The 16,150-nt window shown below is 35.0% G+C and overlaps 1 protein-coding gene and 1 pseudogene across 1 annotated transcript; both read right to left on the reverse strand.

Moving 5' to 3' along the window:
• Window positions 1-2,367: 2,367 nt before the first annotated feature.
• Window positions 2,368-3,692, reverse strand: LOC122058659 (polygalacturonase-1 non-catalytic subunit beta-like). The gene is made up of 2 exons (XM_042621305.1): window positions 3,557-3,692; window positions 2,368-3,449 (listed from the first exon to the last, which is right to left on the reverse strand). Exons 1-2 carry the CDS (start codon window positions 3,605-3,607, stop codon window positions 2,472-2,474), a joined length of 1,029 nt encoding a protein of 342 aa, XP_042477239.1. The 5' UTR covers window positions 3,608-3,692; the 3' UTR covers window positions 2,368-2,471.
• A 2,542-nt stretch (window positions 3,693-6,234) lies between these two features.
• Window positions 6,235-14,733, reverse strand: LOC122058860 (annotated as a pseudogene).
• Window positions 14,734-16,150: the final 1,417 nt, after the last annotated feature.

A 16,150-nucleotide genomic window follows, 5' to 3' on the forward strand; every position in this document is an offset into this window, starting at 1 on the left:
CGTTTTTGTTTTGCTTTAGACCTATCATTCTTGAGTTAGGGTTTTTATGGGGGTAATTTCAGAAATTTGTTTGTGATGGATGGTTATTAATGTTACAAGAATTATTTGCAAACATAATGAGGCTCAAAGGAAAGAGTGTATAGCCCTTTTCTGGATTGTCAGTGAAACTGTTTTCATTTCTCTTTGTAGACACAGGAGCCTTGCCAATTTGCATATATCCTTGCGTTATGGTTGTATAGTTGTTTCTTCATTCTATTTCGTTGTGTTTTTTATATCATGAATAGGTTCCGTTTCTTCATTAGTCTCTCTTCCAAATATGAAAGCAAGTAACATAGAAAATCAAACCAAAACCCCTTTTATTGGCATTTTCTTTTCTATTTTTCACCGTCTAATTGTTATAATTATTTTCACAAAAGTTTCTTTATAATAGGCCCAAACTTGACATTTAAGTGGGGAACCATGACCCATTGACCCATACCTACAGGTAAATTTGGGTCTCACCTAATTTTTAAATATTGCTTTGATAATGCAACTCAATTTGTGGACTGCTCTGCATGATCATCCATCCATTTGCAAGGTTTTAGCTCAATCTGATTTTTCCTACATCCAGGTATAATGTCACCAAAATTGGTTGACTACTGAACTTCGAAAGAGGTGGGCAGTCATTTAAAATGCAAGGATAGAAATCCTATCATAAACAAAGTGGACCACATAATAGGGATAGAGCCTAAACTTTTTTTACACATGGCTAATCCGAGGTGGGACTTTCCCATCCAAACAGTCAAATTTTTTGTTTATAGGTGGGTCTTCCCACAAGACATCTCATCTTTGTGCGTAAAAAAATTCACATTTTAACCTATCAAAGCCACTAATGCATCCAAGAAAGGGTAATTACTGTCTCAAAAGTTGCCAAGGAAGGTATATATAATAATGAATATATCAAATTTACTTTTATAATTAAAACTACTAAAATAATAATGTATGCACGACATATAAATCCAAAATGTTTTGAAATCGAACACTATTTTCCACCCGAAAGAGAAATTGTAAATGAAAACTAGAAAATGCTACTAAAAGAAAAAACATGCTTGACAAAAGGGACCTAAACCTTCTCGTTTCGAAAGGGTATAGATCAATTAATTCCTCTGGTATTTATGATTTACCAAATATTTGGATGTTAGAAATTTTCCAAAAACACATCAATCAAAAAGTCGGTGTCTAGACTGATTTTTTTTTTTTTTTTTTAATTAAGGTTATTTTTTTGTGAAGAACCTAAGCCATACATTTTTTAAGGTTAGAATAACTTCCCATGTGGTTGCATCTTGGAACAATTGAAATTGCCACTTTAGGAACTACTTTTTTAAACTTTCGAGTCAAAATGCATGACCATTGAAGGAAAACTTTGAGAGTAGGGGAAACTTGACATATATTCATCACAAAGAAAAAGAAAAATTAGGCATAAAAATGACAGAAAAGTTATTATTCAAATAAAGTTCAGCCATAGATGAACTAAGATATCTCTAATATAGTAACATGAAATGTTTTTGTTTCAAAAGCACTGTGGCAAAAGTTTTTTGGCGGGAAGACTATAAATGGTACAATAGACGAGCACCAAACTTTGCCACATGGGAATGTGATGTGACAATTTTGACCATTAGGATATTTAGAAAATAATCTAGAGTTGGTTACATGTCAAATTTTAGTCCCAGATTAAAGTATATAAACTCTCATGTATTGGCATATTTATTGTATTTTCATTTTTCGTGTATTTTTTTAAAAAAAATAAATTTTTATTATTCTCAAAGAATTATTTTGCCCCTTGGCCAACTTCCTTTTGGTTAAAACTTAAAATGCGAGCAAACAACCTCAGGTTCTACTTGTTTACAAAATTTGAGCTCTATCCAATGTGCTACATGGTAGATTGTGGTGTTATAAAAATACTTCTGGACTACTAAAACTTTTCCCAACATTTATAAATATGCATGAAGAAAAATATTCTCACCCCCCCCCCCCCCCCGCCCCTTTCTCATCTTCTTTTCTACCCCTACTTCAAAGAATGCTAATGCAAACTCATATGATTATAGGAAACCTCAATATTTATTCCAATCCCTCATATCCACATTAATACTTCTAGTAAGATCCTCTATTTGCAAAATTTTCTCTCTCAAATCTAGTACCATGTTATGTTCACTGTTGGAAATCTGAGAACCATGAAATTATTCTATTATTTTAGAATAAGTCTGCATCGATGTCCACTTTTTTTTTTTTTTTTTCAATTCAAGTTGTCATCTATGAATCTGGATTCTAGCAAAAATTCTATGATACTGGAAATTTTAAGAACAAAATTTATATATTGAAACTTTGAAATAATAAGGAAGCCAAATCAGATCATTATTTATCCTTTCAAATGGTATTAATAGCAGATATTACAGACAAGAGAACTAGAAGATAATTAAATCTTCAAATAATGCTCAACTTAGAGTCTTTGTCCAAACCACTCCATTCTCATTTATCCAATGACAAACTTCAATTAGGCCTGGGCCAAAACCCAACAACTTGAAAGCAAGATGGCTTCGATTCCAAGTTGATGTGTCATAATGGCATGCCATTATGGCATGATTCACTTTCCTTTGAGCATGTATATCAACTGCATATAGTTTTACTTTTCGTAAAACATGGCAATAATAGACTTGAAATGGAAAGGGTAGACTATGACATAAGGCAGGTGGTTCAAAGAGGTTGCCATAGATGAGTTTCATAGCTCCAATTGTGACATTCTCATAAGATCCCTCAACATTCTCAGTACTCCATCCGTGAACATGGTGCCCTAATTTCTTGACAACAAAATCAATGAGATCCTCGGCGGAAGTCACACAAATGCTTTGCATGCCTAGAATCGAACTTTTTTCATCACATATATTGACAGTCTCCTGAATATATTCATCCATGTTTGATTCATCCACCACACCAAAAAGATTCTTTAAATTTTTGATATGATCAAAAGAAAATGAGATTTTTGATGCCAGAAATCGCGGCAAGAATGATCTGTATGACATTGGGTCCCTTAGATCAGGGACAAGCATGAAACCTCCCTTTTTCACCATTGATTCACGAAAATATGGTAATCCTCCTTGGCTGGCAACTGAAAGGGGTACTGCACTTGGAACATGTTCATACTTCAGTTTGATATCATTCCACTGTGCTATTGGTGGTAGGCTTGTGTAGTCCTTTGCTTTATTCATTAGTAAATTTGTAGAACAAGCAACATTAGCCTGCTTACAAAATGAAGGCAGGTGGAAAGCTAATTCATTTTTCTCCATAAGTTTCATATAAACTAATGCTTGATGGGAACTCAATGGAGAAGCCTTTGCAACTAACCAATGTGGAGGATGTGAAATAGCTATATGCTCTTTCCAGTATTGTGAGAATGTATTTTCAGCTTGAGAACCCTGCAAATTTATGGTGGAAAAATTACAACCAAATAAGGAAGGTAAAACAAGAACAAGTGATAACCAAGTTGAAATAAATAGATAATGAAAAACATATTTTTTCTTACACTAAAGTAAGCTACTATCAGAAGTCCAAGCAACAAAATGGGATGCATCATGGTGGAACTGAAATAGAGGAGTTTGGTTTAATGCATAGGGAGCAGTTGTTTGAATTTATATAGAGAAAAAAATTGGAGAAATACCAAGTAAGAAAGGGGAGATGTTTAGTCAGTCCTTTAAACACATTTTATAATTTCTCAATTTCCCTCTAGATTTTTAGATGCCAAAAATACCCCTAAATTTTGGGTCGCTCTCTGGTTACGCATCCTTTGCGCCAGCACAAAACCAATGAAGGGCCACATATGTGCATCAAAGGGGGTGGAGGCGTCATTTCACCACCCTGCGTTGCCATGTGACCAAGAAGCATTCTTTTCCTTTTATTTATTTATTTTCTTATCTTGATAATTCTTCGTGTAAGGCTTAATTGTGTAGTCCAAAAAGTTTCAAGAACTTAATCATTAACGGTATACGTAACCATGCATAAATTGTGGAGAGAACCCAACCCTTGGTGTTTTCCACCTCTACACCATGATGAGCAACCCTTAAATCGACTGCTAATTAGAGAATTACAATGACTTTCCCTTCAAATAGTACTTGGAAAGAAAACTCAAACATTATGATAACTAATAAGTACTCCAAGCTGCATCACATGATACCCTTTGGTTATGGTTCAACCCTATTTTCGAATTATCCACCAAGTGCTTCAAAGAAAATGCCTGAAGACATCAACATCGATCACTAGAGATCATACACTTCCTTGTATTGGCATTTCAACTTCAATTTTTAGCCATCCTTTTGTTTTAACTATTTTCACAAAAGTTTTCTTTGCAATGGAACTTTAAAGCCTTTTTTCACATGGTCAATTCCAATAAAGCCCAAACTTGACATTAGAAAATCTCGACCCTACCTGCCCACAAATTTCATTCTCACCTGATTTTCCATATGATACATATATATGGATGATATTTTGTGGATTTGATCTCTGCATGATCATACATTCATTTACAAGACTTTAGCTCAATCTGCTTTTCTCACATGGAGATATAATGTCACAAATATTGGATGAAAACTCAATTTTTCCAGATTTGGGGCAACACAAATTTAAAATGCAAAGGTTGAAACCCTATCATGGTGGCTCATACAATAGAGATGGAGCTTCAAAATTGATATTTCACACATGGCTAATCAAACTGGCACTTCCATGTGCTAGATATTTACACTAAGAAAATCATAATAATAATAATAATAATAATAATAATAATAATAATAATAATAATAATAATAATAATAATAATAATAATAATAATAATAAATTCTTTCATTAAGAGAAATTAGGTGTAAACCCATTGGACTTGAGCTTGTTTTGTATTTTTTTTAAATCAACTTATGTGATAGGTAGGCCTCACTATATAGCTATATAGGTAGGGTAAGGTTAGGTAATGACCACACTCTTCCACAAAGCATCTCAACTTTGTATTTAACAAAATTCACATTTTACACTATTATAGCCCCATTGTGCCTAAGAAAGGGAATTTAGTGTTTGAAAAAATTGCCAAGTGATATAGATAACAACCAAATTATGTGAACAAGTGCTTAGCACATTTCATAGCATGTGGTTCATGGAAGCTACTAGGAGGTCATGGGTTCAAGTCTTCTAGTTCGCATCTCCTCTTTCCCCCCGGAATAGGATAGAGTAGTATCAATTAAAAAAAAAAAAATCTAATTTTAAGGGTTATAGATCACAATTCCTACAAAATTCCAAACTATTCAAAATTGGGATATTTATAAATTTTCTAAAACAATTATGCATTGATCAAAAAGTTGATGCCCTGATATTTTCTTTTCTTTTTTCTTTTTTCTTTTTTTTTGGGGGGGGGGTGGTGTGGGGAGAACCTAAACCATAGGTTTTCAGGTCAAAATAACCTCTCATGTGGTTGGATCAAGAAACGATTAAAATTTCCACTCTAGGAACCAATTTTGAAACTAGGGATAAGAATGCATAACCATAGAAGGAGATCTTTGAGAGGAGGGGAAACTTGGATATTTAATCATAGCAATAATTGGTAAGAATAATTTAGGGAAAAAAAATAACACAATTTTTTAGTCAAGGAAATTTTGGCAGTGGATAAATAAAGATATATCTAATGTAGCAATAAGAAAATTTTCTGTTTTAGAAGCTTTATGGCAAAAGTTCTTTGGCTGGTAAGCTCAAAAGAATAACGTGGATATATCTAGACCATTACTAATTTTTTCCCATGAAAGGCTGATGGGCAATTTTGACTGCATAGATATTTAGAAAATGCTCCAAGGTTGGTCACATGTTAGAGTCAAGCATATATTTCTATCAAAAAATAAATAAAAATTCAAGCATATATTCTTTCATGTTTTGGTATATTTACTTTCTCTCATTTGCTTGGTTATTTTTTTTTTTTTTTTTTAATTGAATTTTGAAATGGATTTTTCAGCTTTATTTTTTAACTTGACAAACTACATTTTGGCAAAAAGTCACATTTTGAGTAGGAGAACTTGGGCTCTATTTGTCCATAAAAAAAAAAAAAAAAAGAGTAAGAATTTATCCATAGAATTTCAGTTCTATCCAATATGCCACATGATAGATATAGCAATTGTCTACCCCTAATACTTTAACTAGTTGTCAATGCCAATTCAACTGATTATGGAGCCTCAATATCTATTCCACTACTTCTCCCAACAAATTTTTCTCATAGTCAGCAATATACCTTAAACTAATGCAACCATCTTGCATCTAAACATTCAAATTCACTTACTTAGAATTCAAAAACTAAGAACTACATCTTCGAGTATACTCTTTAACAAGCTTTGTAAATGATGAAGACTTGATATCTAACAATTTGGTTGGAGAATCATATTCCACTATAGAGCTTGCTAAGACAAGAAAACATGTCAATTGATTAGGCAAACAGCAGAGAGGATGATAAGACACATTATTAAACTCAAATAAAGCCATTTGATTGTGGTGTTTGAAAATTATCTACTAACCATTTTCGAGAAGGAGGACCATATCGATATCAAGAACTGATGTTAACCTATGTGCAATTGTGATGACAGTAGATCCTGATAAGTGTTGCTTAAGCGTTTGTTGAATTATATAGTCGGTCGCAGTGTCCACAGATGCAGTAGCTTCATCGAGTACTAAAACTTTACTTCCCTTGAGTAATACCCGTGCTAAACAGATCAGTTGTCTTTGACCCATGCTCCAATTATCTCCATTCTCAATCACTAGGTCAACAACCATAAGCAAATGGCTTAGCATTCTTTATCTTATTTCCATTAACTTTTAATCTCACATTTTTTTTTTCTTATAATGGAAGCTACGTTGGGTTGTGCACTAGAACTTAGATACATCACAAATAAGAATTTTGGAAGGATTGTGCACTTATGCGTTGATAACTTAAGGTTGAGACAATTTAGTACATAATATATATCAGAAGAAACCAACCTGTAAAATCAAGCTTCCCTTCTTTCTTTCTAACCTCATCACCAAGCTGGCAATTATCTAAAGTCTAAAACAACAAAAGGCTAATGTCAACTTTCCACCTTGCTTGATTATTCAAGACAACATAGAATTGATCATTAATGAGCTAAGTAAAAGATGAAAAAAAGCAAGGGAATGCCAAGTGGAAATCGAAAGCAGGAGATGCAGTAAAAACATTATATTTCACATGTCCCAACTAAGAGAATTTAGTTCAAACTTGGCTCAAAGATGATCCAATACATCCAATGAAATGATTACCCTCAGTGGAAAAGATTTCAAAATTTGAAGAAAAATAACAAGAAGAAGATCATAAAGATGCATGTCTCGTCTAGTCAATTGGGATGTATTTGTTTTTGTGTGTTAATCATCAATAAACAAAATACATGTCTATCCTATATTTGCCAAGGATGAATGATTATTAATCAAGTAAAAAATGCCCACCTCCCAGATATGTTCATCAGTGTACTCTTCAAGTGGGTCAAGATTGTATCTTAAAGTCCCTCCAAACATTACGGGGTCTTGCGGGATGATGCTCAATCTTGACCGCAAATCATGAAGGCCAATCTTAGAGATATTGATTCCATCTATGCAAATTTGACCGGTTGTAGGTTCAAGCATACGAAAGAGAGAATGTACGAGAGTTGATTTACCACTACCCGTTCGCCCAACAATACCAATCTTCTTCCCTCCTGGGAAAGTACATGTGACACCTTGCAAGACAAGAGGAAGGTGTGGTGCATACCGTACCTACATATATCTTAAATAATCAAAAATGAAGCTTAGTAGAATTCCATAAGAACCAGAAGAACTACCCAACACCATTAGGCTTTAGGGGGCCTATTCATGGTTCTAAAACTCAGATTTGATTGGTCAATATCAATCAGAGTAGAATGGTGTCGACCTTGATCGATTTCCAATCCTAACCTTTCCGATCCGGATACACATAAATGGTCCAAGGGTAAAATCATAATAAAAACTGATTTAAGAAAAAAAAGGGGTAAATTTGTCCGATATGGTCTGATTCAAGCCAATTAAAATCAGTATCAGCCTTGACCGATCCCATGACTATTCCCGAGTTTTAAAACCTTAGGTTTGTTGCATAAAACAATGCAAATAAGGAGATTAAGACTTGAAGAATCTACATTGAGGATTACCTGCAGATCAATAATATCAATTTCCCCTTGTGATGGCCATTCACGACTTGGTCTATTTTCTTCTACCAACAAAGAGGGTTCACTAGGGATAAAAGCATACTGCAATATCCTCTCAACAGATATGATTTTACTCTCAAGCATGCTAAGATCCCATACAACCCCATGCATACTGAAATCAAGTCCATATGTGACTGCTATACCCATAACACCTTCAAGAGAGAAAAGAAACAAAACAAATTCAAAATCATATTTTTTTAACAAAACAAATTTAAAATCATATTCTTTTGCGAGCTCAAATTCAAAATTTTACCAAGATTGAGTACTCTTGAATGGTATAATTCATTTATTAGTAGCTAATTTTGTTTTTGTGAGCAATCAATCATGGTTGCAATAAAAGATGATTTACAAGATCTCAAATTCAACATTTTACCAGGATTGATTACTTCCTTTAGCACCGAGATCAAGAAAACCAAAGATATGGCATATGTGATGGATGCTAACATATCTATGCGGAAGCATAACCACTCAACTGCACCAGAGAAATAAAACTTGGGTCGGGAATACCCGTCCACCAGGTTTAGGTTTGTATCTATAAATCTCTCATCTTGATCGAAACACCTGATTGTGGTTGAACCTAAACTAGATTCAGAAAAATGTTGTATAATTGGAGCTTGGCATACTCCTAACAGTCGTGTCAATTCTCGTGCTGCGGATATATAGTATTGCTACAAGAAACATTCACAACAACAAAATAACAATAATAAGTACAATATTAAAAATATATATATATATATATGAAATGAAAATATAATTAGAGAGAAAATGATATAGGTTTTTTTTTTTAACAGTATTCTTAATGTGAGTCGTTTATGTTTAGAATTTAGATGGTTGATAATGGCACCATCTTCATGGATAAAATTGTAAGAAAATATTTCATTTTATTTTATAGGGAAATTTATGGCGCCACCCCCTAAAGAATGCCACTATTATAAGAACACCCTCTCTGTTTCACCAAATTAGACTCAAACCCCCTATCGTCAGTCACTGTTAAATGACGAGTTAAAATGACCATTATACCCTTATGTGGATTTATATCTCTTGAGTGTTTCCTTCCTTTGCTTCCACCATGCCGTCATGCCAGCCTCCGCCTCCCTCGCTACGACCGTTGTTCTCACTAACCGCCACACCACCACCACCACCACCACTGCTGCCGTTGCCACCACCTGATCCTCCCACTACTAATAATCACCACAACCATAGCAGCTCTCATCTCATCCCACTGATTGTTGGTGCCGCCAGTGCTCTATCAGTTCTTATCTTTCTGGCGGTTCTCTACCGGAAATTGTCCCGCAAAAGGAATGTACTTGCTGATCTAAAGCCCCCCATTGCTTCTCCTACACTGTTCTCTGCCATGCTACTTCTTCCTTTTCCTCCTCCAACCACCTAGGGAAAGGAGGCTTTGGTGAAGGCAGGGGAAGCGTTGATGGTGGTAGTAGATGAGGCAACCACCGGTATTGGTAATAATGGTCTTATTGTAGTTGGGCATCACTAGATGATTCATTTGCATTTACGGTGGTTGAACTTGAAAGGATGGAACTTGGGTCGATGGAAAATAGGCTTTGTTGGTGTGCGATGTCTTGTATTCCGTCACAGTTTAATCCAGGGAGTACTGGTGCAGCACCTCGACTGGTAGGACGGCGGTCCCACTAGCCGGTTAGAGAGCGGTGGGGGCTGCAAGGGGGACAGAAGGCCCCCCTGCATAGCAGGGGGTGTAGGGTGGCATAGCCCCCGCTCGAATTTTTTTTTATTTGAGAGCAATTGTGTAATTTTCAGATTAGGGTTTTTCGCTATATATTTGTAGCGAGGGTTTCTTTCTCTATAATGCAAGCAATACTGAGAGGTGTGAGGGATGAGAGTTGTAACCCTATTCTCCATTGATAGTGAAGCAAGATCTCATTTCACCGGGGACGAAGGCAATCTTGCTGAACCTCGTAACTCTGTGTGCATTACTTGTTCTTGTTTTTTCCATTATCTTCTGCATCATTTTAGGGTTGCGTTTCTGCAGGCTCTTGGCCTGAATTGTTGTGCCTGAGGATGCATCTCCAAGTGTCCAAGAAATGTACCAGTTTGGGTTCTTTCCGGATAAGAAGAAGAAGAAGAATTCGTAAGAGTATTACGGCTCTAAAGATTTGGTTCTCAAAAATCCAAGATTGGTTTTGGTTCTCTATCGATTGCCGACTCGATATGGTTTAGTATATATATAATATATGGGAGAAAGAAAGAAAGCTACCTCATCTCCAACTCGATTGAAAGATGAAACCGTTCTCTGAAGTCTAAACAAAGCGATTCACCGACGGAGCCTAACAAGACAAATATGGCGCAGCGCAATTTAAAGTCACGTCCAGTTGCTCATGGTCCATTCTCATCTTCCAGAATGAGTTGTCACTCGCCGGGGATGTCCCTCCTTGATTCCAGAACAAGTTCTCACTCACAAGGGAAATCGATTGAGGGTCGTTGCTGGTTGCCAGTTGCAAGTAGCTGCTGGTTGCCGCGATTTCCTGCTGGTCACCGCTGCCGCGTGCTCTAAACGATCACCTGTGGTTTAGATCTATCGATTTGGGAGAAAGGTAAATTCGGTAAATTATTACATGGGTATTTTAGGTACTTCATATTTAGTAAGGGTATTTTGATATTTAAAATAAATATAGTTGCTGACATCAGCATATGTGGTATATTCTTTGACGATAATTGTCGGTAGGGGGTCTAAGTTTAATTTAGTGAAATAAAGGGGGTGTTCTTATAATAGTTTCATTCTCTAGGGGGTGGCACTGTAAATTTTCCTGTTTTATATACTTCAGTTGTTCTCATTCGAATAGTTGTAATTTACTCTCTTTATTAGATGTTCACTAAATTAACATAGTGCTTGTATGTTTACTATAACCTGAAAATTTTATACCCAATTCTTACATTAAAAGTTTACTTAAAATTAATGTCTGTATCTGAACTTTTGAGGAGTCCGTTTTTCATTTTTTTTAACCGAAATTTTAATCATATTATCAAATTTCAATTCAGTTAATAACCTCACATATACATATCCAATTTTTTCCTAATTTTCTAATAATAGACTGGATAATATGGTCTCATCAACAGTTACCAAAAGCACATGAATGTGTAATTTGGCATCCAAAAAAAAAAAAATGCAGTGCAACATGGGTACTTCACCTCAAGCTAATTGCATTTTATTTATAAATTTAAGAAGAAAACTATTATTAATGCTTAAATGTTCATTTTTTTTCACACCCTATGTATATATGCAAACACTGCTAAATCAATTTTGGAAAATTCGGAGTTCACCGGTCAAATAAAATTTGAACCAGCTTATGTTTTGACCAATTTACCACAAGAAAAATATGGTTAAACTAGAGTAGAAAATTCAATCATGAAATATGAAAGTGGTTGTAGAATTACCTGGTACCAGATGCATGCCACAATCAACGGAATAAAAACTATTAACATTTGCCATGCAATATGTGATATTACTGCAGCAATTCCTATGAATTCAATGACTGTAATTAGAAATTCTTCAATTTGATGTGGAATAGAGGTATCAAGTGCACTTTGATCCATGGATGCCTGTATAAGAAGATAGAGTTTATTAGAAATTTTAAATAATAAATTTTATGGTTATCAAACAAGATCTTTTGGATTTCAAGAGTAATAATCATATTTACTAACCCGATTTAGAATCCTTCCACTTGGAGTAGAATCAAAAAATGACTAGGGAGCACGAAAAATACACAAATGCATTTTGTTGAAGAGAAGAGTGGCTGTCTTGTATCCAACACTTACAATGAGCATGGACCTTAAAAGTACACAAAGAGAGCATCCAAGGGTCAAAGCAACATACACAATGATGATAGTAGATCCTCTAACATGAGGTCCCACATCTCCAGAAACAGGAGTAGCCCACACCATCCAATAAGTACTGCCCAATTGGAGAAGCTGGAAAAGAATTTGTGCCAGTAATATCAATGGTACAAAAGCCCCCTTATATGCAGTGGTAACATAGTTCCAGTAGACTGAAAGACTGACTTTACCCTTTTCTCGTTTTTCCTCTTGGATGAGCTGCTCTTCTGACCTAACCAGTTTTTCTATTTTGTAGTTTTCGGGCTCACTTTTCTTATCATTTTTAATTGACGTTTCGATATATAACATATTATCATTTTCCTCACTAGTAATTAAATTATCCAAAGCAGTCCCACATTCCAAAGAATTAAGGTCTGCCAAAGCTTTCTTATGTGCCCCTATTAATTCCATAAAGTCAGTTTCTGAACTAAGAATTTCTTCATACTTTCCTGCTTGAGTAATCATTCCATCTTTCATAACCTGTCAAACAAGATAAAGTAAATAATCACTCTAAAATCAAGTTGAGAAATTTAAAGTCAATAAAGAAATTAAGATTGCATATTCTCACCAAAATAAGATCAGCAGAAGGTAAAAACTCTATTTGATGGGTGACATAAATTACTGTTTTTGAACTTAAAATTCCTAGCAAACATTCCTGTCACATAAGTCCAAATGTTCATAATTAGCCACTAAAAAAGAAACTCCAATTCCTTACAAAAGCGAAAGAGTTGTACAAATCGATATAATTTATCTTTCATAGTGATAAATAACATCAACCAAAGGTTGTATGCATGCATTTCAATTTTTTGTAGGTGTTGCTTGTTTAGATAGCCATACTTTCATTCTTATTAAGTCAAACTCAATTTTTGTTGGACAAATTGTGATATAAGTAATGAGCTATAAAAATTCAAGCCAACTTCATCAACGAAAGCTATACAAACGGAACTCATAGAATAGCTACCTTGTATAGATGAGCTCCTGTGTGAGCATCCACAGCACTAAAGGGATCATCGAGCAAATAGATATCAGCATCATGGTACAAAGCACGTGCAATCTGAATTCTCTGCTTTTGTCCGCCACTGAGGTTTATCCCTCTATCCCCTATGATTGTTTGGTCCCCAAAGACAAACAATTCTAGGTCTTTCTTCAATGAACATGCGTCAAGGATCATCTCATACCTTTTCTTGTCCATCTTCTTACCAAATAATATATTATCTATTATCGTACCGCTTTGTATCCAAGGTGATTGTGCAACATAGGCCTTCGTCCCATTCAACTTAATGGCTCCAGATACTTTCGGCACTTCCCCCAATATACATGAAAGTATGCTTGATTTACCTGACCCAATAGAACCACAAATAGCCACTTTTGTACCACGATACACTCGGAAATTAATATTTTTTAATGTGAGATTAGGGGAATGAAGGTCCCAAGAGAAATTCCCCTTGACTACCTCTATTGCAACCTCAACATCATCTCCTGGAAGCTTTTGTACAATATTTGGATGAAAATCATCAAGACAGAGGAATGAGGCTATCCTGTCAATGGAGACTTTAGTCTGAACTATCATAAATATTGTGTCTGGTAGATTATAAATAGCTCCTTTCAATATCCCAAATGTTGCAATTGCAGATAGAATTTTCCCCGACTCTAATGGAATTCCCATAAGCACACAGAATCCAAAAGTAACCATAGATACAAACATGGGAGCAGATAGGAAGACAACAGCAGTCATAGCTGATGTATAAAGTAACTTCTTTAACCATCTTGTTTCAAAGTCTCTAATCTCAATTATCTTAGCCAAGAACTTCATCTCCCAACCCTGGAGCTTGAGAATCTTCATATTTCTCAAAGTCTCAGATGTTACCTTCATCCTTCGATCCTTTGAATCCATCAATCTCTCTTGAAATTTCTCTTGTAGTTTTCCCAATGGAACATTTATTAACATCAAAACCAATGTTGCCACAAAAGCTACAACCGAAGCGAGCCCAAGTCTCTCATACAAGATCAACAATGCTACAACAATCTGAACAGGCAACCTCCATAGATCATGCAAGTACCAACTAAAAAAGGCAATCCTCTCAACATCAACACTCATCAAATTAGTGTTCTCCCCAATAGTGTGGCCCAACTTTGATTGGCTTGAAAGCCCAAGACCCTTTTTAAATATTATTGCGAACAATGCAGCACGAACCCTAATTGCCATCTTTCGCAATTGAAAGAACAAATGCTTATCTGAGAGGCATTTTATGAGCTTTGAAAGAAAGAAAATAACCACTAACGCATAGCCTTTGTATTTTACTTGGAGAGGGCTATTAAGATACTCAATAAAGATAGGAATAAGGCATGGTCCAATATAAGAAGCCATTGTGCTTACAATGGAGAATAAAGTCGTCAATAGGACTTCTTTCCACGTTAAGAAAATTAATGCCTTCACCAACTTGAATTTGCTTATCTGACCACCACCACCAGTACCACTACCATTACCATCATATTCAAGTTTATCCATAAAACAAGCAAATATCACATTAGCCTTATCACTATTAGCAAGTTGAGGAATATCTTCAAGGTCTAATGTTTTTTTATACCCAAGCGCAAGCAAAGGAGACATCCAAGAGAAAGTAAGTGTACTAAAAAGATTGGCATTTGCATAAGAAGTTATACTCTCTCCACCAATAGATGATCCTTGTCCGACATCACTATTGTTTTGATTGGAACTAGGCTCCAAAAGTTGGATATATCCATCTTCTCGTGTCTTGCCAAGTAACCCAACATAGCAAAATAACAAACCAGAAATAATGGATACACAATCGGAGACCCATAGCAAGAATTTTAAGGATGAATGTTTCCAATAAGAATCAAGATGTATAACAAGATAGGAACAAGACATAAAGCAGTAGAGAACCCACCAAATTCTTAGTAGGATGGGGAATCTATGCCCACTTGAGTGAAAAAATTGGATGTGTAAGTAAGCTGAGATCACAAACCAAGTAATTGTTTTTAATGCAAAATCTAATTGGGCAACAAGTTTTAGATCAGACCACCCATGTCTATACCCAGAGAGGTAGTTTAATACAGATAGGAGAAGAGCACAAAAAGAAAGGCCAATGCAAGATATATGGATTGACCAATAGAATAAATAATATGTATTCTTCAGTAGTGGCGGTTTTGAATTTTCATGGGTAGACATTGTGCGTCTTTTCCAAGCACAAGAAATAGATAAAATTAATAAGAAAATTAGGTGTGAAGAAGCGGAAAATCCATGCATGAAAATGGTTATAGAAGATTGCGAGAAAAATAACCAGATATTCATTTCGTTCTTTGTTTCTTCAATAGCAATCACACTTTTAATTTTTCTTTTCTTCTGTTTGTAATTTCACTCGTAGTTTAGACAGGTCCAATACAAATCTTATTAGCGTCACCACATTTGAAGTTGATGTAGATCCATTTGCAAAATTCCTGGACAAACTGTATACATCTTATTAGCTTCACCACATTTGAAATTGATGTAGGTCCATTTGCAAAATTGTTGGACAAACTGTATAGCATCTAATACCAATCATTCCACCTTATGTGTTCAAAAAAAAACTTAGACCAATAGTGGAGTCTCGATATCGCCCTTAGGTGTAGTTAAACCTGTTAATGAATAGACAAAACAGAAATTGTTTGAAAAATACAAAAGCAACAGAAATGGATTTTAGAAAAATCAAGAATGGAAGAAAGTATTGTTTAAATAATTTAGTCCATTTTCAATAAATAGAATAAAACTCAATAACATGAGATGAATAAACAAACACATATTTAGTATTAACATATTGGAGCAAAATGCAAAGAAAGTCAAAGATTTTCATATCATAAGAATATCCTGTGATACATTGCAATAGATTTCTATAAACTCTTAAAATGTCAAGCATCCATATACGGAGTTCCAAATATTGCAGCCACAGAAACAACATATCCATATACGAAGTTCCAAATATTGCAGCCATGGAAACAACATACTACGTAATAACCACTTTTTTTTTTTT

The sequence above is a fragment of the Macadamia integrifolia genome, chromosome 13 (genome assembly GCF_013358625.1).
Source record: "Macadamia integrifolia cultivar HAES 741 chromosome 13, SCU_Mint_v3, whole genome shotgun sequence".
Lineage (NCBI taxonomy): Eukaryota > Viridiplantae > Streptophyta > Magnoliopsida > Proteales > Proteaceae > Macadamia > Macadamia integrifolia.